The following is a 24,316-nucleotide window of genomic DNA, read 5'->3' as shown; positions in this document are numbered from 1 at the left end:
TGATTACCAAAAACTATAATAGTTTATAAGATCTGTGGTTACTTGTGTAGAGTGTAAAATGTATCACTTTCAATGATAACCTTTAAATATTTTTATATATACTGAAACAAAAGAAAAACATATGTAACGTGTTTTTTTATAAACGTGCACGTAAAAAAAATTGCTCAGAGATTGAATATCTTAAAATATATTCATTTAATATGTATCTTGTATTAAATATAAGATTACTCTAGGTATAATATACAATATATTTTAACCCAAACTAAATCGTGAAATACTGTAACAACAAAACTACACACTGAGAAAAACGTCAAATGTATTTATAGACATGCAAGTTTGAATTAGAATATCTTAATAAATATGTATATAAACATATAGTTTATAGGATGTGTGTTTGGAGTAAAATGAAACCATATTATGATACAAAGTAAAATAAAATAAACATATATAAAACGGGCTTCAGAGACCCGGACGACATTTTAAGCGGACCCACTTCCGGTATTTTCAAAACAAACTCTGACATTGTAGGGGAGTCAGTCGGAGCGACAAGATGTCTTTGATGTCGCTAAACACGATGAAACAGTTGTTCAAGGCCATGGCTGACACTCGAGGCTTCGACAAAGTTGTCCAAAAGGTGAATAAAAAGAAAACAACGAGCTCCGCGCGGGAGTTTTAGCGCCTCAGGTCGTAGTTTCCCCGCCAGGTGAACATCTTGGCCGCCCAGCCCGAGGAGGGTCCATCTGCAGCCGGTCATTTCAGACGGAACGTAAATCCGGACAGGAAGTTGTTTCAGACGAGTGATTTTGTTAAACAGAGACATTTTTAAATACCAGTTTGCGAGCATGTTTTTGAAACTAATCTGTAACACATTCAAATGATAAACATGATTTTCATATCGAACGACAAAGCGTGATTAAATTGAATTAAACGGGGAGTTAGTTGAACGTTCAACACGTATTTAGTTTATTTATAATTAGAAACAACACAACTAGTGAGTAAACAGCGCTTTAAAGATACTTCTGGAATATAATGGATGATCTAATGATACCTGCTACGTAATGTGACTTAAATAAAAATAAGATGTTTTGAAAACTATTCCGCGCATGACAGGCACGTATACAGGTGTGACACGTGAAATAAAAAACGAATCTCTCCGTCATCATGGTTTTCTGTCCTGCAATGATCTGGTCAGACGTGGGTTCTTCACTCAGTAATTCAATATTGTAGGACTTGTCTTTCATGGAAGTCCCTTAAGTTCTCCCTCAGAACCAGGTCCACTAAAAAAAACAATAAAAAAGATAAATTGGAAACAGTTAAATGATAAACGTGTTAAATAGAACCTGAATTTGAAATACTTAAAACTATCTCACCTTCAGCATGAAGACTCCACAGTCAAGCCCACCAATTTGTTGTGGAGTGTGCTATATAAATATATTTAAAAATATATATACTAAACAAAATAAATATAAATTGATAATGTGAGCTCTATCTAATATAGCTAATATCATAAAAAAAATAATAAAAAAAAGTTATCAAAAAAAATGATGGTCTTGTAAATTAAATCCCAAAAATGTTAAACCAGACAATACTGTACGATATATTTGTATAAAATGTGTTGGACTAAAAAATATATATACAAATATACATACAGCATATAAATTCTATTTCAGTAAATGTTAAATTCAACCATCAATATTCCAATGACACTGATTTACTTCAGACACGATTCATCACATTTGTATAGTTTTTCAATTTGAAGAAAAATAAATTAAAATGTATTATTTTAATTATTTAATTATTTCTCTATTTATTTTTTTCTTATAAAAACAAATTCAACTTTTAAATAAAAAAAATGATTGAACTGGAATAATGCTTCGATATTCTGATGGCACTAAAATACTTAGTATTTTTCTAGTATCTCAGTAAAGTTACAGTCATTTCTTCCTCCAGCGATGGGAGCAGAGATATTTGCTGAAAGTGTTTAGTGAACACTTGGCAACACACAGGAATGTCAACTATTCCCACTTCAGTTGTCAACACATCCACAAAGTCTATTTAAAATGACAGACACCAGTGAGGAGATACCAACAGGGTCACTGGGGTGAAAGGTCAGTCAATCGTACTGAAGCTCTTTCAACCTCTTGTGTGAATCTTCTCGCACATGAACGGCTCGTCCACCAATCACAGCAACTTCTCCTACTGCAGCAAGAGGGCAGCAGCGAGCGCCGGGAACTGCGTCAACGTGGTGTGACTCCTCGACTCCTAAAACCTGCGTCGAGGTCGTTCGGCCGGACAAGTAGACCTGTGCTGGGTCTCAAATCGCATACTAACGTACTAAAAGTTAGTATTTTTAGTACGTTAGTGTGTCTCAATTCTTAGTATGCGAAATTTAGTGCGCCATGCATACTAAATTGGCGTACTAACACGCCCACAAAACTGAGTATGGTTCGATGGACACTAACCACACTAAACAGCCGCCATTTTAGTGACGTTTTAAACGGAAGTTAAGTCATATATAAATGCATATATATGCATATACTTAAATGTGTATTTTCAGCAGCAGTAGGAGGATAAACACGTCTTCGCTGCTGATACCATCTTAAATATCTCGCGATTATTTAGATTCTCATATTTTTTCTTTATTTCTTTTTCCAAACTTGCAATACGTGCTGCCAGCAGGTGGCGATAGCGTTCAAACAGCTGCTTGAAACATCGTTAAATAGAAGTAGAAGAAGAAGCTGTCATGTGATTTCCGGTTAGTGTGTAGCTTCAGGGTTTGATTTGAGACATACTATCTGCGGAGAATTTGCGTACTAGTTAGTATGCATACTAAACTGATGCATACTAACTTCTAGCATACTAAGATTAGTATGCGATTTGAGACACAGCACTGGAGTCTGACGTGTCCTTCACCTGGTGGTGATTATCTTTGATGAGACCAGACCAGTTGAAACATGGAGTTTTCTTTACGACCAGGACAGTAGATGTTGCTAAACAAGGGATGTTGAAGGTTTCAGGTTAGTTTTCATGATCTTACACTTCATGACTCTGAGGCTTTTAGGAGCATAAAACTAACCATTATATCCTTCAGAATAAAATCAACTTGTATCTCAGATAATATATTTTTAAAACAACCATATTATTTTGAAATATAACTATGGAAGTATATCAGTGCCGTCGAAATATTAAATGGTTGAATTTAACGTTTCAAATGTTGAATATTTTATTTGATTTAAATGTTGTTATTTTTAAAGAAGCATCAAATGATTTTTTTTAAATAATTGAATGACATGAAAGGATGAATTTCTTTTCATTCAATAACTGATTTAAATCATTTTTCTATTGAGAGGTTGACTCACACAAAGACGTCTCCTCCCTAACCTGCCTCAGGCTTTGCCCCATAAACAAATAGGAGCACAAACACAAACCCAGAACGTCAATATTTCACTGTTTAAAACAAATTAAGATTGTCACCCAATAAATAGGTTATAAATAATCAGAAATGGCAGGCTTTAATATTTAAATAATATAAATATATATATAGAATCAAAATATATACAGTATATATATAATATAATTTCAAAACATTCAAATGTAGAATTTTAGAGAAAGCGATCAAACATAATATATATATATATATATATATATATATACACATACAATTTTTGCTTTTGCTCATACATGTCATTGTCTTCTGGAAAATGTAGAATTTCTAAGCGAAAATATCATATCCAATAAATAAAGGCTTTCGGAGAACTTAATAGTTAAATCATCATCCTCCACCCACACTATCTATCTAACTCATATCTCACTCTTGACATTCGCTGAAACTCAACAGTATGTCTTCACGAGACGACATATCATCTCGTGAAGACATAACTGTTCATTTAAATCACCTCAGTTGAAATGTTTTGACGTAGAGCCTGAGGTGAAATATTTTTTATGAGAATAAAGGAAAATGACAACAAGCTTGTTCTAAAGATGTTGAGTAGTTTCCCAGTTAGCCGTTATACTACATTTGCTTGGTGGCGAGCTTATGCGTTTCAAGCTTAAATTCTATATAATTATAGGAATCAACATATGCAAGACTTATTAATTTAACATGACAACTTATGTTTCATTGTACACAGTGTTATGTCATTTTTCTATCAAGTCAGTCTTAAAACTAGGCGGAAAAGTTCACTGCATAAAGACATCAAATAAATTAAAGAATATTGTCACATGAACCATTAAACATAAAAAAAAGCTAAGCCAACATCCCACACGTCTCCAGAAGGTTTATCTAATCTCTGAGCGTCCTGAAGTCTTGTTTATTGTTGTAGTCAAAGGACTGATTCAGTCTGGAAGAATCCCAGAATGAGACCATAACCGAAAGAAAAGGAAAATAATCAGAGAAGAATCTTCTGAGCTTGTTTTACCTTAAATAGGTTGAAAGGCTGTTTGCCCTTTCATGTTAATAACAAGTTTGAGTTTTGCTCTCTGGTCACCCCCTTGCTTTCATCGCAAGTCCTCGACCTGTCGACCAACCTCTCACATCCGGGCTGGGATGAACTGTGGACTGGTAGTTGAGTGAAGTGGACTCCCACATCCTCACCACACTTCTGCCACCGAACAGCTGATCCTAAAACCTGCTCTAAAACGTATAGAAATGTTTGTTGAAAACAATATAGATCTAAGCTGTAGCTATGATGTCTGGAGTGTTCTGCAGGGATCAAGACCTTGTACCCAAAGTTTCAAACCCTCCATTGAATGTGTCACCATTATGCCAGTTGCCCACGATCTTCACCCATTAATCGTTATGAAATGCAACAGCAGAAGGAAAGAAGAGGAAAATGTTTCCGCGTAGCTTATCATACTTGTGATGAGTCCATTCTATTCATAAGCTGGTTCATCCGTTTGTCCATGAGAAAGTCTAAAACACACAAATTCAAATGAACATCAATTAACTCAAAGTTCACGAATATGTGTGTGTGTTTTTGTGTTCGCTGAGTGAGTTTGTGTTAGTGTTTGTTTGTTTGTGTTTGTAAATACCAAAAATAGATATCTGTCTTTTCGCCAGATTGCTTGTCGGACATTGTTGTGTGTCCTTCAGTGATAACACAACACAGACAATATGGTACACCTTTTTTTTAAATCTTCATATTTCCATGAAATAGTTAAAATATTAACAACCCTGTGAAATCTAATATTCTACTACGTGAATGCAGCTTTAATGCTGCGAGTTTGTAAAAAAAAAACACTGATCATCTGAATACGTCTTTGTTCCAGATTTAGTGACCTGCATGTCCACAGTGCACCCTGAGTTGACATACGAGGCCAAGTTGATTTCAAATAAACATGATCCAAAACTTCCTGTACATGACCTCTACTCTGAACAGGGTCTTCAACACAAATTCTGAACTGTCATCTTCAACAACGTGATCGGATAACAGTTAGAAAAGGTTCACCCTTCACCCATTCGTTCGCCCACAGCAACCATCATCACATGCGTTAATCCCACTGTGAAAGACTTTAATCTACGATATAAGGAAACATAACATCTATTAATAGAAATCGTTTTATTCGACACAAGTGCAACCTCACAAGAGTTACTGCTTTCTATACCCGCACAACAATCAAATATGTTTATCATCTTTCTTGGTTGCCAGCACTGACGGAAACATCTGTTAGCAGATGTATATTTTGGCAAGTGGGTGATTGAATGCTTTTAAACACACGCGTCATCATCTGTTTTGCTGCCACCATTCCTGTTGTTTGCTCACGCTCTTAACACTGCTGGAAAGTTGAATCCCGGAACAAAGGCGAAATGTTTAGGAAGCTTCACTCCTGTCTTCCTAATTGTGTTTTTTAACAAGTTTCAACAGACCGTCTCAAATGACTATAGAGAGGAAGTCACACACGCATCTACCAGGTTCAGAGCTCTGGTTCGATGACAGCTCTGGAGTGGCAGCAGTTATTTAATGGAAACAATAATTATCTTTACTTAATATCTACTTCTCAATGAATCAACAAAAAGCACTCCATAACGGAGGGATAAATGAACAGATCGTCAGAAAACACACAACTTTCAAAACAACATACACAAACAGAATATAAAAAGACATCATTTTCAGAGCATCAAAAATAAAACAGACATGCTCATATCTGCCAATAATATATTTACTCTGTGACATCACTGGTATGTTTCAAAGTGACCTCAGGTGTTTGAGAGATGAATGTAGCTCAGACATAACAACAGTTTTCTCCAGAGTCTCTTTTGTTTTTCCTCTGAGCAGCATTTGACAGACTTTCATGGCTTTTTAAAGGGAAAAAAAAGAATTTATTTATTATTAATTATTCAATTAATTGGATAACAAGCCTAAGAATGTATTCTAAACAGAACAAACCTTTTTTTCCGAAAAGGAAGAATTTTTAAATCACATTCAACGTTTTATGACAAAGATTTAAGATTTATTCAGAGAACAGTTAAGTAAACTATTAATGGTCCGAAGATTGTTCCCTATGTAAGCAGGAAGGGAAGGTTTTTAAGAAGCAGAGAAAATCATTTATTATCTTAGTCATTCTCTGTGTACTGTACCTTGGGAAATGGAATTACACGGATAAATGATCTATACATCCCAATAATGATGGGTTTAAATCACATTTGAAAATACACCAATAGGTATTTGAGGTACTCAATGATTAATATTAACGTACCGTCATTCACTTCCTGTCTTTATTGTGAAGCCCTGATCCCTGTGTGTCACGTGGACCTTCTCTCATGCTCCTGACCCGACTATCTTGATCTCTGTCACCTACGCCTTCTCACCTTCTCCCTGTTCCCCTTGATTTGGAGTCTTCAGTTGGTCAATAGACCTAGTGTTAGTTGGAAGATTCTTTATATCAGTATATCATCATGTGGTGCCTGCTCGTTTTGTTTTGTCTAATATAAGGTTATGATTTGATCCTGATCTTGCGTCTGCATTTGGGTTTCCTGTTTTGAGTCTCGGCAAATATATCCTGGATGAAAACCAGAGTTAGAAACTCTTTTCATCTGTAACATTTGGAGCAGCACTGGATCCTGACTTGGCAGTCTGGCGGTGATACATAGAGGTCTGTATTTTCCAAGTATCGACAACATTTTACTTACAATAAAAGCTTTGATCGCTCTCATAACTTTAGCATTCCATACCTAGTGGTGTGGCTAGTTACCAGCGTAGGAAATTAAACACAATTTTTAAAATAAGAATGATTACTAAAGCTTAAAGAAGATATTATTACAGTCTACTTTAAAAACAAACCTTCCTGGTTGACTGATAAAAAGGTATTAAACCTTCTTCTAAATGAATTTCGCCAACTCAACAGCCTTGTTGTGTTAGAGTGGCTGGGATAACAGGACTGCTTCTGGCTACTCACTGGGCAGTAATAGATGAATTGACTGGGCTGGGACACAGGCTCAGCAGCTTGAACAGGAGGGTTTGTTTTGTTCACAGAACTATGGTTACTATCGTCGTAGCACATTCAGAAACTCATCTTAGAGAAGCTTTTGAAAGGACAACAGGAAGTGATACATGGGACAAGTGCCTTCCAGGGCTGATCATCTCATCTGCTGACCTGCATTCAGACAGAATTATTGCTCTTCAGATGACCTGGGAGCAGGTGCCCAATGGCCGGAGAGGGATTTTGTTGAACTGGATCTCACAATGACCTTCACAGTACATTTTAAAAGTTCTGTGTGGACTGTGTTAACTGTCTTCGTTCAAAGGGTGTATTTAATTATTTTATGCTTTTGTTTGTTTCTCGTCTGCCCCAGTGGATCTCGTGGCTCTCAGCCACACCCGCCTGAACCTTCTCTTTTATTCACGCGCTATTGTTGGACTGAGAGAAAGTACTCAAGTTACACTGTCACCATCTGCTGGACATTTGTTGTATTGTTTTTGTATTGAATAGTCTTTTTGTCACCTAAGCCGTTGTCATTTCATTCTCTTCCGCATCTGGGTCACCTTGTGAAGTAACTCATGACAGAACCTGCTGACCAATTATGAACCCAGCGGAAGATAATAAGATTCAGCGAGCTCCAAGGCAGATCGTCTTAACTCTTTGTTTCATTTTCTGAGCAGATATGTCGGGTGTTTGATTTTCCATTCCACAACTCTTCAGCTGTCTCTAGTGAACTCTTAAAGCTGCGCCACAGCTCTTCCTCCGTCTTCCAGTTTAGCATCGATTTTCGGGTGGTAGCTTCTGAGTCCGGCTGGAATGACCCGCTCTTAAATCAGTGTTCACCACCAGCCTCAGTGATGAGATTCACAACCAATTATCGACCTGGGATAAACCAGAGTCCCTAGAAGGCCTTATTTCCCTGGCTGTTCGTGAGGATAACCGGCTTTGGGAGCACCGATGTGAGGGTCGCTCTCGACCTGAGTTGTTTTCCTTAGAGGTTCCCCTACTGTCCTAGTTCACCTCTGAACCCAGGTTCTGCAGTTCCAGGGCCCATGCAGGTTAATATCACCTGGTCTGGTTCAGCCTCTCCCTGTCCCGGTCGCCGTCGACTTTGTCACTGGTCTGCATCCTTCCAACGGCCTGACCACTATCCTGACCATAGTAGACAAGTTTTCCAAGATGATCCACATTGTTCTGCTATTCAAACTTAACCACTGCTGCCGGCGATGAGCTGTCTACTGCCAGGCTTGAAGGCGGGAGTCCTCTCTGACTCTTCCCCTTCTTACCCTGGTATATCTTTGTCGACCATCATTTCCTGACCACATGAGAAGCACAGGTCAGTATTTCTGTTGATACTTTTGTGTTAATGAACAATATTGCTCAATGATGTTGTGCTGCTATTAGTGACAATACGTGCTTTGATGCTGGATTTGGTTAGAAAGCACCATTTAAGCAGCAGACATTGAAATGCATGAATAGATTTTCATTAGTACAGACTATGGTTATCTCTGTCACATCCATATCAATAAAGTCATCTGAGTTGCAGGTTTTAGAAGAAAAACTATATAGTCTATTAAATAGATTCGTTATTCATCTCACAGAGAGAAATGTTACAACAGATGCTGCTAGTAATGTGGGAGAAATGTTAAGGAAAAATACAAAATAGAAAACTGCATAAATAAAATAAAAAGGAATGGCAAAGATAAATATTATAAAAATCTAAGATATACATAATTAAGACTAAAAATATGTTTAAATCAGGTGTGTTTGGTGAAAATATGCTTCAAAAAGGTGTGTGTTATGTGTGTTATGATGGTAAACAGCAACACAGGCTTCAGTTAAGTGCAGAGCTGTGTCTCAAATCGCATACTTGCGTACTTAAACTTTATTTTTAGTGCAAAAGTGCATCGCAATTCTTAACATGTGAAAGGTAGTGCCCCATGCACACTAAATTATCACTGAAACAGCCACAAAAGTGAGTATAGATCGATGGACACTTTCTACCCTAAACGCCTAAACGACCGCCATCTTGGTGACTATGTTGTTGGGAGAAAATCCTAATCCTTGTTGTCTTCCTCTCCTCCCTCGTTGTTCACACCCTCTCTCCACCATTCTTGGTCCCATGTCTGTCCTCACTGCATGTCCGTCTCTCCTGCCGTACTTTGTCATGAACTGTCTTTCTTATGTTTTCCATTCGAACTTCTTCCGATGCAACATCATCAATTCTGACTCTTCTATATCGACTTTCTGTATATAATTGACAAGAGTCGGCAAGAATGTCCTTTATTTAACATTTGTTCTTGTTTCCATAAATAACAATTTTATAAATATATTATATTATATTATCCAAAATATTCTTGTTGTTTGTTATGTAAATATTTGTTTGATTGTTTCTTTTTATTTGTTTTATTATGTGTGTTTCTTGTGTATTTATGTATGTATTTTTTTGTGACCACTAATTTGTATGTAAACGTCCTTTGTCAGGCTATACATCTAAATCACAGGTGAGCAATTATAATTCTTCAAGGATATCTTTTCTTCATTTGTCATTAGGCCGTGACATTTATTAAGATAAATAAGATGCAATTTTGTTCTTGTATATATGAGTTTTTTTCAAAACATTTCTTCAACTAACTTAAAAAAAATGTTTTGAGGGATTAATATATACTCTAAAATTTACACACAAGAAAGGAGGGAAAAAGAAAGTGTGAAAATGTAAATTAATAATAAATACAAAATACATTTGTTAACAGAACCATTCATACATGATCATATTTTGACATTATGGGGGCCCCATAAATACAGTCAAAGTGCTGCATGTGGCCCCCGGGCCGCACTTTGCCCAGGTCTGATATAAATGATGTGGGCATTTTTTTGTTTTGTTTGTTTTTTTGCATGTTGGTTTGTAGATGTATGGATGTACTTTATCTGTATTTATTTACTTTATCTATCTTCCAGAAATATTCAGAAACAGAAAACAGCACATGTATAATATTATTAGTTTCGGGAATTAAAAAAAAACAATGCTATCCCTTGTGTATTAGTTTCATTTTGTCTTCAAATGTGTCTAATTAGGACACGAAACGGGAGAAATCGTTCATTTAACTTTTTCTTCTTTTATTACCTTCGCTTTTGATAACCACTGACTCACTAAAGTACAATTGCTATTCAGCAGGTGGTCATAATCCAGCTCGATAATGAAGCTACAAACAGTGTCTTTAAATTGTTGCTGGTGAGGTAGTGGTGTCAGTGGGTGCTGGCTGGTCCAGGTCACTGTGACCCCGACTCTCCCTCATTCAAAACAGGGTCGCGTGGTGAGAAACGATCGATTTGATTGACAATCACATATTGAGTGCTGTAGTGACACACGAACGTCACTCGTGGAGGAAGATGGAGGAGAAACGTGGATTTACCTGAAGACATGAGCTGTGTCTCGAATTGCATACTTCTCTTAGTATACTAGAAATAAGTGTGCATCAGGATAGTGTACGTACTAACTAGTAACTAATTCTCCACAGATAGTATGTCTCAAATCAAACTCTGCTGCTACACACTAACAGGAAATGACACGACAGCTTCTTCTTCTACTACTATTTAACGATGGTTGCAACCAGCTGTAGGAACACTATCGCCACCTGCTGGCAGCTCGTCTTGCAAGTTTGGAAGAAGAAATAAAGAAAAAATATGAGAAACGAAATATTGGCGAGATATGTACGTCGGTATCAGAAGCCAAGACGTGTCATTGTCCTACTTTTGGCTGAAAATGCACCTGTAAGTATATGTATATGTATATATATATATATATATATATATATATATATATATATGGTAACTTTCATTTACTAGTCAATGTCGCTAAGATGGAGCCGTTTAGGATAGAAAGTGTCCATCGATCCATACTCAGTTTTGGAGCACTACATTTCACATACTGAGAATTGAGACGCACTTACGCACTAAAAATACTAACTTTGAGAGCGCAAGTATGTGATTTGAGACACAGCTTTTTTCGTCAGTGTTGGAGGTGATGATGATGATGATGACGCTTCTGCTGGTTCTTCTTCTTCTTCGCTCACATCAGTGGTCGTCCTCCGCTCGCCCCTCCTCCCGCTTTCTCTCCTCCTGGATAGCCGAGTCCCGGAAAACTACAGGCGTCGCTCAAGGCTCGGGTTGTATCATATTTGAACACATTGTCATAATTAAAATGAATGCATCAAATAACTATTATAATTAATAAAATTGTATCATTTGTGGTGTTGTAATGTTGTCGTGTCAAGTCACCTTTTTTATGTTTAATCACTGAGGACAACATTCACCCCTTTAAAGTGCAACCAAAGTGTCGATTTGAGTTTCTCTTAAATTGATCTTGGATCTCTATTGTACCATCAGTGTCTGTTTGTACAAAACGCTCTTTTCATTGAAATATCTACATTACAAAATGTGCTTAAGCCCTGCCACACTTTCTTTCTGGAGATGAAATCCTGTTTACCCCAACCCCTCCCACTCTGCTGTGATTTGTCAAGCGTCGTGGTTTTTCACTGTGTATCAATAGTAATATTTAGTATATTGAAAGAGCACCCCTTTATATTTATTATTTCTTTATTTTACTTTATTTTATGTTATTGTGTGGGTTTTGTTCATTTGTATCATTCATGTGTGCAGAACAATTATATTTATATTTTAAGACAAGAACAGGGAGTTAAACTCTAGGAGGCACTTTGGGGAGCTTTGGGTCTTTTTGGCTCCGTTCGGCTCTAGATTCATTCGACGAATACGTATACGTATAGTATCCAAATTTGGGGATTCCGGTGCTGTGTCTCAAATCGCATATTAGCGTACTAAAAGTTAGTATTTTTAGTGCGTTAGTGCGTCTCAATTCTTAGTATGCGAAATTTAGTGCGCCATGCACACTAAATTGGCGTACTAACACGCCCACAAAACTGAGCATGGTTCGATGGACACTAACCACACTAAACAGCCGCGATCTTAGTGACGTTTTAAACGGAATTTACATCATATATAAATGCATATATATTCATATACTTACAGGTGTATTTTCAGCAGCAGTAGGAGGATAAACACGTCTTCGCTGCTGATACCATCTTAAATATCTCGCGAATATTTAGATTCTCATATTTTTTCTTTATTTCTTTTTCCAAAGTTGCAATACGTGCTGCCAGCAGGTGGCGAATGCGTTCAAACAGCTGCTTGAAACATCATTAAATAGAAGTAGAAGAAGAAGCTGTCATGTGATTTCTGGTTAGTGTGTAGCAGCAGAGTTTGATTTGAGACATACTATCTGTGGAGAATTAGTTACTAGTTAGTATGTACACTATCCTGATGCATACTAACTTCTAGTATACTAAGAGTAGTATGCGATTTGAGACACAGCACTGGTTTTATGTCCTAATGGTGGATCCCCTGGTAAAGCAAAGCGAAAAGGAAAAAGGAAGTTTAATAAACAGGACTTTTATGCTTTTCTGTGTTTTAAGTGATATTTCGAGTGTCCACATGTAAAATATATGCTCGGACTACAGTGACTCAGATCTTCATTTCTTCAGTTGAATGTCACTTTATGAATTCATGGCTTTTTTTTTATCCAGCAGAAAAACAACTGGATGAAAATAAAAGTCTTTCAGAACATATTTATCAAGTTTGGAGCATCTGCCTTTGATACCTCTGGAATGTTTTTCCCTCTTTTATATCCAGTCAGTTCTTTACGCTGCCGTCTCCCTCGTCTCAGCATCTTTTGAACACCACATTGATCACTTTTGATTAAAGCTGTTATTTCATCTCATAGTTTGAATTGGTCCATGAACGCACCACTTACCGTGTGGATGTGAAGTTTAGAGCGTCAGTCGACAGTTTAGCTGCTGAAGTTACTGCTGAGTGTCAACAATAGAGTCAAAGATCAACTTTTGCTTCAGTTCAGAGACGAGTGTTTTCTTTGATTGTATTTCAGGTCGTCAGGTTTATGCTTCATGGAGACTGATGCACTTTATTGTCAGAATAAAAGAAGAGAAAGAAGTGACAGAAGTATGAACGCTACACTTCATATTCATGTTGTCACGTGTGTGCATCATCAGAACATCAACCATCAGAAGATCCTGACATGTGCTCGGCTGTACTTGAGCTTCAACTCTTACAGTCGACTGAACAACAAGTGATGAAAGAGAAAGTTTCTTCAACAATTCTTCACATTCTTTCTTCCTTCAAAACAACACGTTTGTTTAAGGAGCAGATTTCTTCTTTCCTCACTGTCAGCACTTTTCATGATGATTGACAGCAGCTACACACGTTTGATGGAGGAACACACTCACATCCTCAGCTCACGCACACACACTGAAGAACCAGAACCAGGAACCTCTTTGAGTCCAAATCCCAGGTACAAAGGTTCAGTGGAGATGAAGAAGGTGTTGAGGGGTATCACCATTGAGTCTCTGTAAAACTGCAAATATCCAGATTCAGGAACGTTGATCTTCACTCCTACTCTGTGAGAAACTTCTTGACTCTTGATGACAGTTTCTATCTTATTGTGACAGAATTTATATCCTTCATCATCAGAGCAGCTCAGACTCCAGGAATAACGGTTCTGTCCAAACTCAGACTCGTCTTCTTTCCCTCCGTCTCTTCTGAGAGTCAGTGCGATAGAAGCTCCTCCTCTCCACTCCAGCTCCCAGGAACATGGTCCAGTCACAGCTTCTCTGCTCATCACCTGAAGACACCGGTGGAATCTGTCGGGATGGTCCAGATAATCCTGATCCTGCGTCACAAGTTCCACCGTCCTGTTGTCGTTGGACAGTAGGAGGCGCCGGTGTGCTGTGTCCGGGTCCAGTGAGAGTGGACGGAAGTCTGAGAGAAGAAGACACGAGAGGTGATGATGGTGGAAGAACTTTCTCTTCAAGACAATCATGGACTCAGTGTCCCAGCAAGCCAGGGAGGGCTGCTCTGTTTGTTGACATCTAGTGGAGATCACCATCAAAGTGAAGTCTTCTGAGACTGGGACCACCTCCAGAGAAGAACCAGGAGAACTGGAACATCCCATAATAATCGTGAGGAGATGACTGTCACATTTGATTGACACCAGTGTGTCCATATCAAGTCAGCAGCTAAACTAGCATTTAGCTAACATGAAGTTTCTTCATGTTGTTGAAACATCTCTGCGTTCATCTCCACCATCATCCAGGTGAGATGCTGCACTGAGATCTTCTCACTCCACTGAGAACGTGATGATCTTCATTTGCACTCTCAAGTCAAAGAGTGAAAAGAGTGAATGAATGAGTGTGAGATGATGAGGAAAGGCAACATTGCTGCTTCTACATCTGCACGGAGGCTCCTCACCAGCTGCTGCTGGACACCATGTTGGTGACCAGTGTTCTGGGCAGTGACCTGGACTTGATGAAGCTCCATCAGCAGATTCAAGTGTAACATGAAGTCACCAACATCACAACTGCTCCACGAGAAGCTGACAGAGTTGAGGAGTTCTCATCCATCATTCAAATCAAACTTACACTTCTCATCTCCAGATGTTGATCTCTGTGGTCCACGATCCAGCCTGGAGGAAGAAACATTGAGAAGATCAGGTTCATTTGACTTCAGATGTTTCATGACTTCATGCTGCTAAGTGGACGTTCTTTCATGACTGTGTTGACCACAACAAAGATGGATCTAGAAACACTCGCTCAGTCTCCACTGTCTCCTTGTTCTTCCACTGGTGTCCAGCAGGAGAACATGGAGAAGCTCTGAGAGTTTGATTCATGTGCTCAGTTCAGATGAAGAGTCTGAGGAGCGTCACACACTCACATCTCTCTGCTTCTGATCACATGTTCAGTCTGAAGATCTTTGGAGCTCAGTCAGTGAGTTCTGCTGCTCCGTCCATACCTGAGAGTCTCCAGCCTCCAGTCTGGACTCTCCATTCCAGCAGACAGCAGCTCCAGTCCTGGTCCTCCTGGATCGTTGCGTCTCAGGTCCAGCTCTCTCAGATGGGACGGGTTAGATGTCAGAGCTGAGGCCAGAGAAGAACAACCTCCTGCTGAGATCTGACAGTTTGACAGACTGTAATGAAGGAGAAACAGTTTCATTAAATCATGAGACCAGAAGAACTGAAGACATGATGTTCTGACCTGAGAGTCTCCAGGTGACAGTGTGGACTCTTCAGTCCAGCAGACAGCAGCTCCACTCCTGGATCCTTCAGGTCGTTGTCACTCAGGTCCAGTAGAGTCAGACTAGAGGACGGAGAGCTGAGGACTGAGGACAGAAGTGAACAACTTCTCTCTGTCAGTCGACATAAGTTCAGCCTGTGAAAGAGACGAGTGTCGTCAACAAGTGACTTTTTCTCTATTTTGACTTGAAAGACTTGATTTGAGGAAACACTGAACTCTTTACATTCATAAGATCATCACATGATTGTGTGAATATTTGAAGACTTTTCTATCAATCAGGATCAACTTGATCAAACACATGAAATAATGATGTTTTCATCAGTTCAACACTTTCCTGACTTTGTTTCATTATTTATAAAAGTGTCACATGATACACAGAGACTGTTGTGAGAGGATTGATGTTGTTTTTATACCAGAAACAAACACAAGAGAAGAAAAACTAAAGTCACAATAGAAATAAATGAATAAAAGTCATGAGAAAAACAAAGATGTTTGTAGATTATTTTTGAAGGTTGTTTATCAATCAATACATCGATCAACTTGTTTTCATCTGGTGACACCTTTTATTTGTGATTCATGAAAATGTCTCAATTGAAGATTTCTATCAAGTTTTCTTTCTATAAACTTGTTATTTTCTACTTCTAATTATGTTTTCATTCATCAAAGTCTTCAAAGTTTCCCTCCATCATTGTTCAAACATGTGTCGTTTCTTTAAATCTCCAGGTTTCAAATGTTTTCTCTGTATTTCCAGGTTTGAATATGGAGGCCTGCGAGGGTCAAATCAAGAGTTTACTCACCTTTTCATTGATATTTGGAAATAATCTCCTTCCATGTTTCAAGACAATACTTTTGGCAGAGATGGAGACTCGAGTCACACCTATGACTCGTGACTGAGACTCGTTATTTGTGACTCGAGTCAACTGGGACTTATTCATAGTGACTCGACTCATACTAGTTATTTGTGACTCAAGCGTCGACTAGGACTAGTGATTTATGACTTAAGACTTGACCTAAACTAGTGATTTGTGACTCAAACCTGAGTCGTCCTTGTGATTTGGGGCTTGAGAGTCGACTCAGATTCTGGATCTGTTACTTGAGACTTGACTCGGACTAGTTATTTGTCTCTTCAGTGTTCACTGGGACTAGGAATGTGTGACTTGATATGAGAATTAACTTTAACTTGTGACTCGAGACTTGAATCGGACTTGTAACTATAAACTTGACTCAGACTCGTGTTCTCTGACTCGAGACTTGACTCGGACTAGTGATTTATGACTCGAGACTTGACTCGGACTAGTGATTTATGACTCGAGACTTGACTCGGACTAGTGTTTTATGACTCGAGACATAACTCGGACTAGTGATTTATGACTCAAGACTTGACTCGGACTAGTGATTTATGACTCGAGACTTGACTCGGACTAGTGATTTATGACTCGAGACTTGACTCGGACTAGTGATTTATGACTCGAGACTTGACTCGGACTAGTGATTTATGACTCGAGACTTGACTCGGACTAGTGATTTATGACTCGAGACTTGACTCAGACTAGTGTTTTATGACTCGAGACATGACTCGGACTAGTGATTTATGACTTGAGACTTGACTCGGACTAGTGATTTATGACTCGAGACTTGACTCGGACTAGTGATTTATGACTCGAGACTTGACTCGGACTAGTGAATTATGACTCGAAACTTGACTCGGACTAGTGATTTATGACTCGAGACTTGACTCGGACTAGTGAATTATGACTCGAAACTTGACTCGGACTAGTGATTTATGACTCGACACTTGACTCAAATTAGTGATTTATGACTCGAGACTTGACTCGGACTAGTGATTTATGACTCGAAACTTGACTCGGACTAGTGATGTGTGACTCGAAACTTGACTCAAATTAGTGATTTATGACTCGAGACTTGACTCTGACTAGTGATTTATGACTCGAGACTTGACTCAGACTAGTGATTAATGACTCGAGACTTGACTCGGACTAGTGATTTATGACTCGAAACTTGACTCGGAATAGTGATTTATGACTCGAGACTTGACTCAGACTAGTGATTTATGACTCGAAACTTGACTCGGACTAGTGATTTATGACTCGAGACTTGACTCAGACTAGTGATTAATGACTCGAGACTTGACTCGGACTAGAGATTTATGACTCGAAACTTGACTCGGACTAGTGATTTATGACTCGAGACTTGACTCGGAATAGTGATTTATGACTCGAGACTTGACTCAGACTAGTGATTTATGACTCGAAACTTGACTCGGAATAGTGATTTATGACTCGAGACTTGACTCAGACTAGTGATTTATGACTCGAATCTTGACTCGGAATAGTGATTAATGACTCGAGACTTGACTCGGACTAGTGATTTATGACTCGAAACTTGACTCGGAATAGTGATTTATGACTCGTGACTTGACTCAGACTAGTGATTTATGACTCGAAACTTGACTCGGACTAGTGATTTATGACTCGAAACTTGACTCGGACTAGTGATTTATGACTCGAGACTTGACTCAGACTAGTGATTTATGACTCGAAACTTGACTCTGACTAGTGATTTATGTCTCGAAACTTGACTCGGACTAGTGATTTATGACTCGAGACTTGACTCGGACTAGTGATTTATGACTCGAAACTTGACTCGGACTAGTGATTTATGACTCGAGACTTCACTCGGACTAGTGATTTATGACTCGAAACTTTACTCGGACTAGTGATTTATGACTCGAGACTTGACTCGGACTAGTGATTTATGACTCGAAACTTGACTCGGACTAGAGATTTATGACTCGAGACTTGACTCGGACTAGTGATTTATGACTCGAAACTTGACTCGGACTAGTGATTTATGACTCGAGACTTGACTCGGACTAGTGATTTATGACTCGAGACTTGACTCGGACTAGTGATTTATGACTCGAAACTTGACTCGGACTAGTGATTTATGACTCGAAACTTGACTCGGACTAGTGATTTATGACTCGAGACTTGACTCGGACTAGTGATTTATGACTCGAGACTTGACTCGGACTAGTGATTTATGACTCAAAACTTGACTCGGACTAGTGATTTATGACTCGAAACTTGACTCGGACTAGTGATTTATGACTCAAGACTTGACTCGGACTAGTGATTTATGACTCGAAACTTTACTCGGACTAGTGAATTATGACTCGAGACTTGACTCGGACTAGTGATTTATGACTCGAGACTTGACTCGGACTAGTGATTTATGACTCGAAACGTGACACGGACTAGTGATTTATGACTCGAAACTTGACTCGGACTAGTGATTTATGACTCGAGACTTGACTCGGAATAGTGATTTATGACTCGAGACTTGACTCGGACTAGTGATTTATGACTCGAGACTTGACTCGGACTAGTGATTTATGACTCGAAACTTGACTCGGAATAGTGATTTATGACTCGAGACTTGACTCGGACTAGTGATGTGTGACTCGACACTTGACTGGGACTAGTGATGTGTGACTCGACACTTGACTGGGACTAGTGATGTGTGACTCGACACTTGACTGGGACTAGTGATGTGTGACTCGACACTTGACTGGGACTAGTGATGTGTGACTCGACACTTGACTGGGACTAGTGATGTGTGACTCGACACTTGACTGGGACTAGTGATGTGTGACTCGACACTTGACTGGGACTAGTGATTTGTGACTCGACACTTGACTGGGACTAGTGATTTGTGACTCGACACTTGACTGGGACTAGTGATGTGTGACTCGACACTTGACTCGGACTAGTGATGTGTGACTCGACACTTGACTCGGACTAGTGATTTATGACTCGACACTTGACTCGGACTAGTGATGTGTGACTCGACACTTGACTGGGACTAGTGATGTGTGACTCGACACTTGACTGGGACTAGAGATTTATGACTCGAGACTTGACTCGGACTAGTGATTTATGACTCGAAACTTGACTCGGACTAGTGATTTATGACTCGAAACTTGACTCGGACTAGTGATTTATGACTCGAGACTTGACTCGGACTAGTGATTTATGACTCGAGACTTGACTCGGACTAGTGATTTATGACTCAAAACTTGACTCGGACTAGTGATTTATGACTCGAAACTTGACTCGGACTAGTGATTTATGACTCGAAACTTTACTCGGACTAGTGAATTATGACTCGAGACTTGACTCGGACTAGTGATTTATGACTCGAGACTTGACTCGGACTAGTGATTTATGACTCGAAACGTGACACGGACTAGTGATTTATGACTCGAAACTTGACTCGGACTAGTGATTTATGACTCGAGACTTGACTCGGAATAGTGATTTATGACTCGAGACTTGACTCGGACTAGTGATTTATGACTCGAGACTTGACTCGGACTAGTGATTTATGACTCGAGACTTGACTCGGAATAGTGATTTATGACTCGAGACTTGACTCGGACTAGTGATGTGTGACTCGACACTTGACTGAGACTAGTGATGTGTGACTCGACACTTGACTGGGACTAGTGATGTGTGACTCGACACTTGACTGGGACTAGTGATGTGTGACTCGACACTTGACTGGGACTAGTGATGTGTGACTCGACACTTGACTGGGACTAGTGATGTGTGACTCGACACTTGACTGGGACTAGTGATGTGTGACTCGACACTTGACTGGGACTAGTGATGTGTGACTCGACACTTGACTCGGACTAGTGATGTGTGACTCGACACTTGACTCGGACTAGTGATTTATGACTCGACACTTGACTCGGACTAGTGATGTGTGACTCGACACTTGACTGGGACTAGTGATGTGTGACTCGACACTTGACTGGGACTAGAGATTTATGACTCGAGACTTGACTCGGACTAGTGATTTATGACTCGAAACTTGACTCGGACCAGTGATTTATGACTCGAAACTTGACTCGGACTAGTGATTTATGACTCGAGACTTGACTCGGACTAGTGATTTATGACTCGAGACTTGACTCGGACTAGTGATTTATGACTCAAAACTTGACTCGGACTAGTGATTTATGACTCGAAACTTGACTCGGACTAGTGATTTATGACTCGAAACTTGACTCGGACTAGTGATTTATGACTCGAAACTTGACTCGGACTAGTGATTTATGACTCGAAACTTGACTCGGACTAGAGATTTATGACTCGAAACTTGACTCGGACTAGTGATTTATGACTCGAAACTTGACTCGGACTAGTGATTTATGACTCGAAACTTGACTCGGACTAGAGATTTATGACTCGAAACTTGACTCGAACTAGTGATTTATGACTCGAGACTTGACTCAGACTAGTGATTAATGACTCGAGACTTGACTCGGACTAGTGATTTATGACTCGAAACTTGACTCGGAATAGTGATTTATGACTCGAGACTTGACTCAGACTAGTGATTTATGACTCGAAACTTGACTCGGACTAGTGATTTATGACTCGAAACTTGACTCGGACTAGTGATTTATGACTCGAGACTTGACTCGGACTAGTGATTTATGACTCGAAACTTGACTCTGACTAGTGATTTATGACTCGAAACTTGACTCGGACTAGTGATTTATGACTCGAGACTTGACTCGGACTAGTGATTTATGACTCGAAACTTGACTCGGACTAGTGATTTATGACTCGAGACTTCACTCGGACTAGTGATTTATGACTCGAAACTTTACTCGGACTAGTGATTTATGACTCGAGACTTGACTCGGACTAGTGATTTATGACTCGAAACTTGACTCGGACTAGAGATTTATGACTCGAGACTTGACTCGGACTAGTGATTTATGACTCGAAACTTGACTCGGACTAGTGATTTATGACTCGAGACTTGACTCAGACTAGTGATTTATGACTCGAGACTTGACTCGGACTAGTGATTTATGACTCGAAACTTGACTCGGACTAGTGATTTATGACTCGAAACTTGACTCGGACTAGTGATTTATGACTCGAGACTTGACTCGGACTAGTGATTTATGACTCGAGACTTGACTCGGACTAGTGATTTATGACTCAAAACTTGACTCGGACTAGTGATTTATGACTCGAAACTTGACTCGGACTAGTGATTTATGACTCAAGACTTGACTCGGACTAGTGATTTATGATTCGAAACTTTACTTGGACTAGTGAATTATGACTCGAGACTTGACTCGGACTAGTGATTTATGACTCGAGACTTGACTCGGACTAGTGATTTATGACTCGAAACGTGACACGGACTAGTGATTTATGACTCGAAACTTGACTCGGACTAGTGATTTATGACTCGAGACTTGACTCGGAATAGTGATTTATGACTCGAGACTTGACTCGGACTAGTGATTTATGACTCGAGACTTGACTCGGACTAGTGATTTATGACTCGAAACTTGACTCGGAATAGTGATTTATGACTCGAGACTTGACTCGGACTAGTGATGTGTGACTCGACACTTGACTGGGACTAGTGATGTGTGACTCGACACTTGACTGGGACTAGTGATGTGTGACTCGACACTTGACTGGGACTAGTGATGTGTGACTCGACACTTGACTGGGACTAGTGATGTGTGACTCGAGACTTGACTCGGACTAGTGATTTATGACTCGAAACTTTACTCGGACTAGTGATTTATGACTCGAGACTTGACTCGTACTAGTGATTTATGACTCAAGACTTGACTCGGACTAGTGATTTATGACTCGAAACTTGACTCGGACTAGTGAATTATGACTCGAGACTTGACTCGGACTAGTGATTTATGACTCGAAACTTTACTCGGACTAGTGAATTATGACTCGAGACTTGACTCGGACTAGTGAATTATGACTCGAGACTTGACTCGGACTACTGATTTATGACTCGAAATTTGACTCGGAGTAGTGATTTATGACTCGAGACTTGACTCGGACTAGTGATTTATGACTCGAAACTTTACTCGGACTAGTGAATTATGACTCGAGACTTGACTCGGACTAGTGATTTATGACTCGAAACTTGACTCGGAATAGTGATTTATGACTCAAGACTTGACTCAGACTAGTGATTTATGACTCGAGACTTGACTCGGACTAGTGATTTATGACTCGAAACTTGACTCGGAATAGTGATTTATGACTCGAGACTTGACTCAAACTAGTGATTTATGACTCAAGACTTGACTCAGACTAGTGATTTATGACTCGAGACTTGACTCGGACTAGTGATTTATGACTCGAAACTTGACTCGGAATAGTGATTTATGACTCGAGACTTGACTCAGACTAGTGATTTATGACTCAAGACTTGACTCAGACTAGTGATTTATGACTCAAGACTTGACTCAGACTAGTGATTTATGACTCGAGACTTGACTCAGACTAGTGATTTATGACTCAAGACTTGACTCAGACTAGTGATTTATGACTCAAGACTTGACTCAGACTAGTGATTTATGACTCGAGACTTGACTCAGACTAGTGATTTATGACTCGAAACTTGACTCGGACTAGTGATTTATGACTCAAGACTTGACTCGGACTAGTGATTTATGACTCGAAACTTGACTCGGACTAGTGATTTATGACTCGAGACTTGAATCGGACTAGTGATTTATGACTCGAAACTTTACTCGGACTAGTGAATTATGACTCGAGACTTGACTCGGACTAGTGATTTATGACTCGAAACTTGACTCGGACTAGTGATTTATGACTCGAGTTTTGACTCGGACTAGTGATGTGTGACTCAACACTTGACTCGGACTAGTGATGTGTGACTCGACACTTGACTCGGACTAGTGATGTGTGACTCGACACTTGACTCGGACTAGTGATGTGTGACTCGACACTTGACTCGGACTAGTGATGTGTGACTCGACACTTGACTCGGACTAGTGATGTGTGACGAACAAAACAACAAGAGAAAGGAAGAGAGAAATCAAGAATGGTGACAAAGATGAGTAGAAATGAAGAGATAAGAGCAGGATGTGTGATGACACTGTTCAATATTGTGATGATGATATGACTTGTGATGAAGAAGAACATGTTTCAGTTTTCATACAGTTCCTGATGTGTTTATCACACATGCTCACATCACCATGAACATTACCCTGCATTGAAATCTAGAAACAGAACAAGTTAGAACATCACAAGTGTCACTCAAATGTCTTTGAATGTATTTGAGATCAGTAAATATGTGTCAACATACTGAACAGCACGACCCCAGCAGAAGTCAAAATAAACAAAGTTCAAGTGTCAGAACCTGCTGAAGACTGATGTCACTTAGAATCAGCTGCTTCATTGAAGAACAAACTGAAGACAAAACTTTGACTCTCTGGAGTCTCACCTCTGACTTTCACATTTCAGCTCTGAAGCTGTAGAAATGATGTTCTGACCTGAGAGTCTCCAGGTGACAGTGTGGACTCTTCAGTCCAGCAGACAGCAGCTCCACTCCTGGATCCTGCAGGTCGTTGTGACTCAGGTCCAGTTGAGTCAGACTAGAGGACGGAGAGCTGAGGACTGAGGACAGAAGTGAACAACTTCTCTCTGACAGCCAACAGGAGTTCAGCCTGTGAAAGAGACGAGTGTCGTCAACAAGTGACTTTTTCTCTATTTTGACTTGAAAGACTTGATTTGAGGAAACACTGAACTCTTTACATTCATAAGATCATCACATGATTGTGTGAATATTTGAAGACTTTTCTATCAATCAGGATCAACTTGATCAAACACATGAAATAATGA

The 24,316-nt window shown here is 39.4% G+C and overlaps 2 protein-coding genes across 2 annotated transcripts in view; both read right to left on the bottom strand.

The window, feature by feature from the left end:
• LOC148083122 (NLR family CARD domain-containing protein 3-like) overlaps nt 1–24,316 on the bottom strand; it is a 102,627-nt gene that overhangs the window by 59,351 nt on the left and 18,960 nt on the right. The window lies entirely within an intron of this gene.
• LOC148083123 (uncharacterized) lies at nt 14,902–16,410 on the bottom strand. Its single transcript, XM_087785602.1, has 4 exons — nt 16,376–16,410; nt 15,540–15,713; nt 15,298–15,471; nt 14,902–14,971 (listed from the first exon to the last, which is right to left on the bottom strand). The coding sequence occupies exons 1-4, from the start codon at nt 16,408–16,410 to the stop codon at nt 14,902–14,904; spliced, it is 453 nt and encodes a 150-aa protein (XP_087641728.1).

The sequence above is a fragment of the Callionymus lyra genome, chromosome 3 (assembly GCF_982586985.1).
Source record: "Callionymus lyra chromosome 3, fCalLyr1.hap1.1, whole genome shotgun sequence".
Taxonomy (NCBI): Eukaryota; Metazoa; Chordata; class Actinopteri; order Syngnathiformes; family Callionymidae; genus Callionymus; species Callionymus lyra.
The sequence above is the reverse complement of the archived record's forward strand: the minus strand, read 5'-3'. Positions and strand labels throughout refer to the sequence as shown.

Coding starts and splice junctions, on each gene's coding strand:
- LOC148083123 (XM_087785602.1), bottom strand. CDS start 16,410: ATGGAAGGAGATTATTTCCAAATATCAATGAAAAG. Junction 15,472..15,539: donor TGTCACCTGGAGACTCTCAG/GTCAGAACATCA, acceptor CCTTCATTACAG/TCTGTCAAACTGTCAGATCT. Junction 14,972..15,297: donor TGGAGGCTGGAGACTCTCAG/GTATGGACGGAG, acceptor TTCTTCCTCCAG/GCTGGATCGTGGACCACAGA.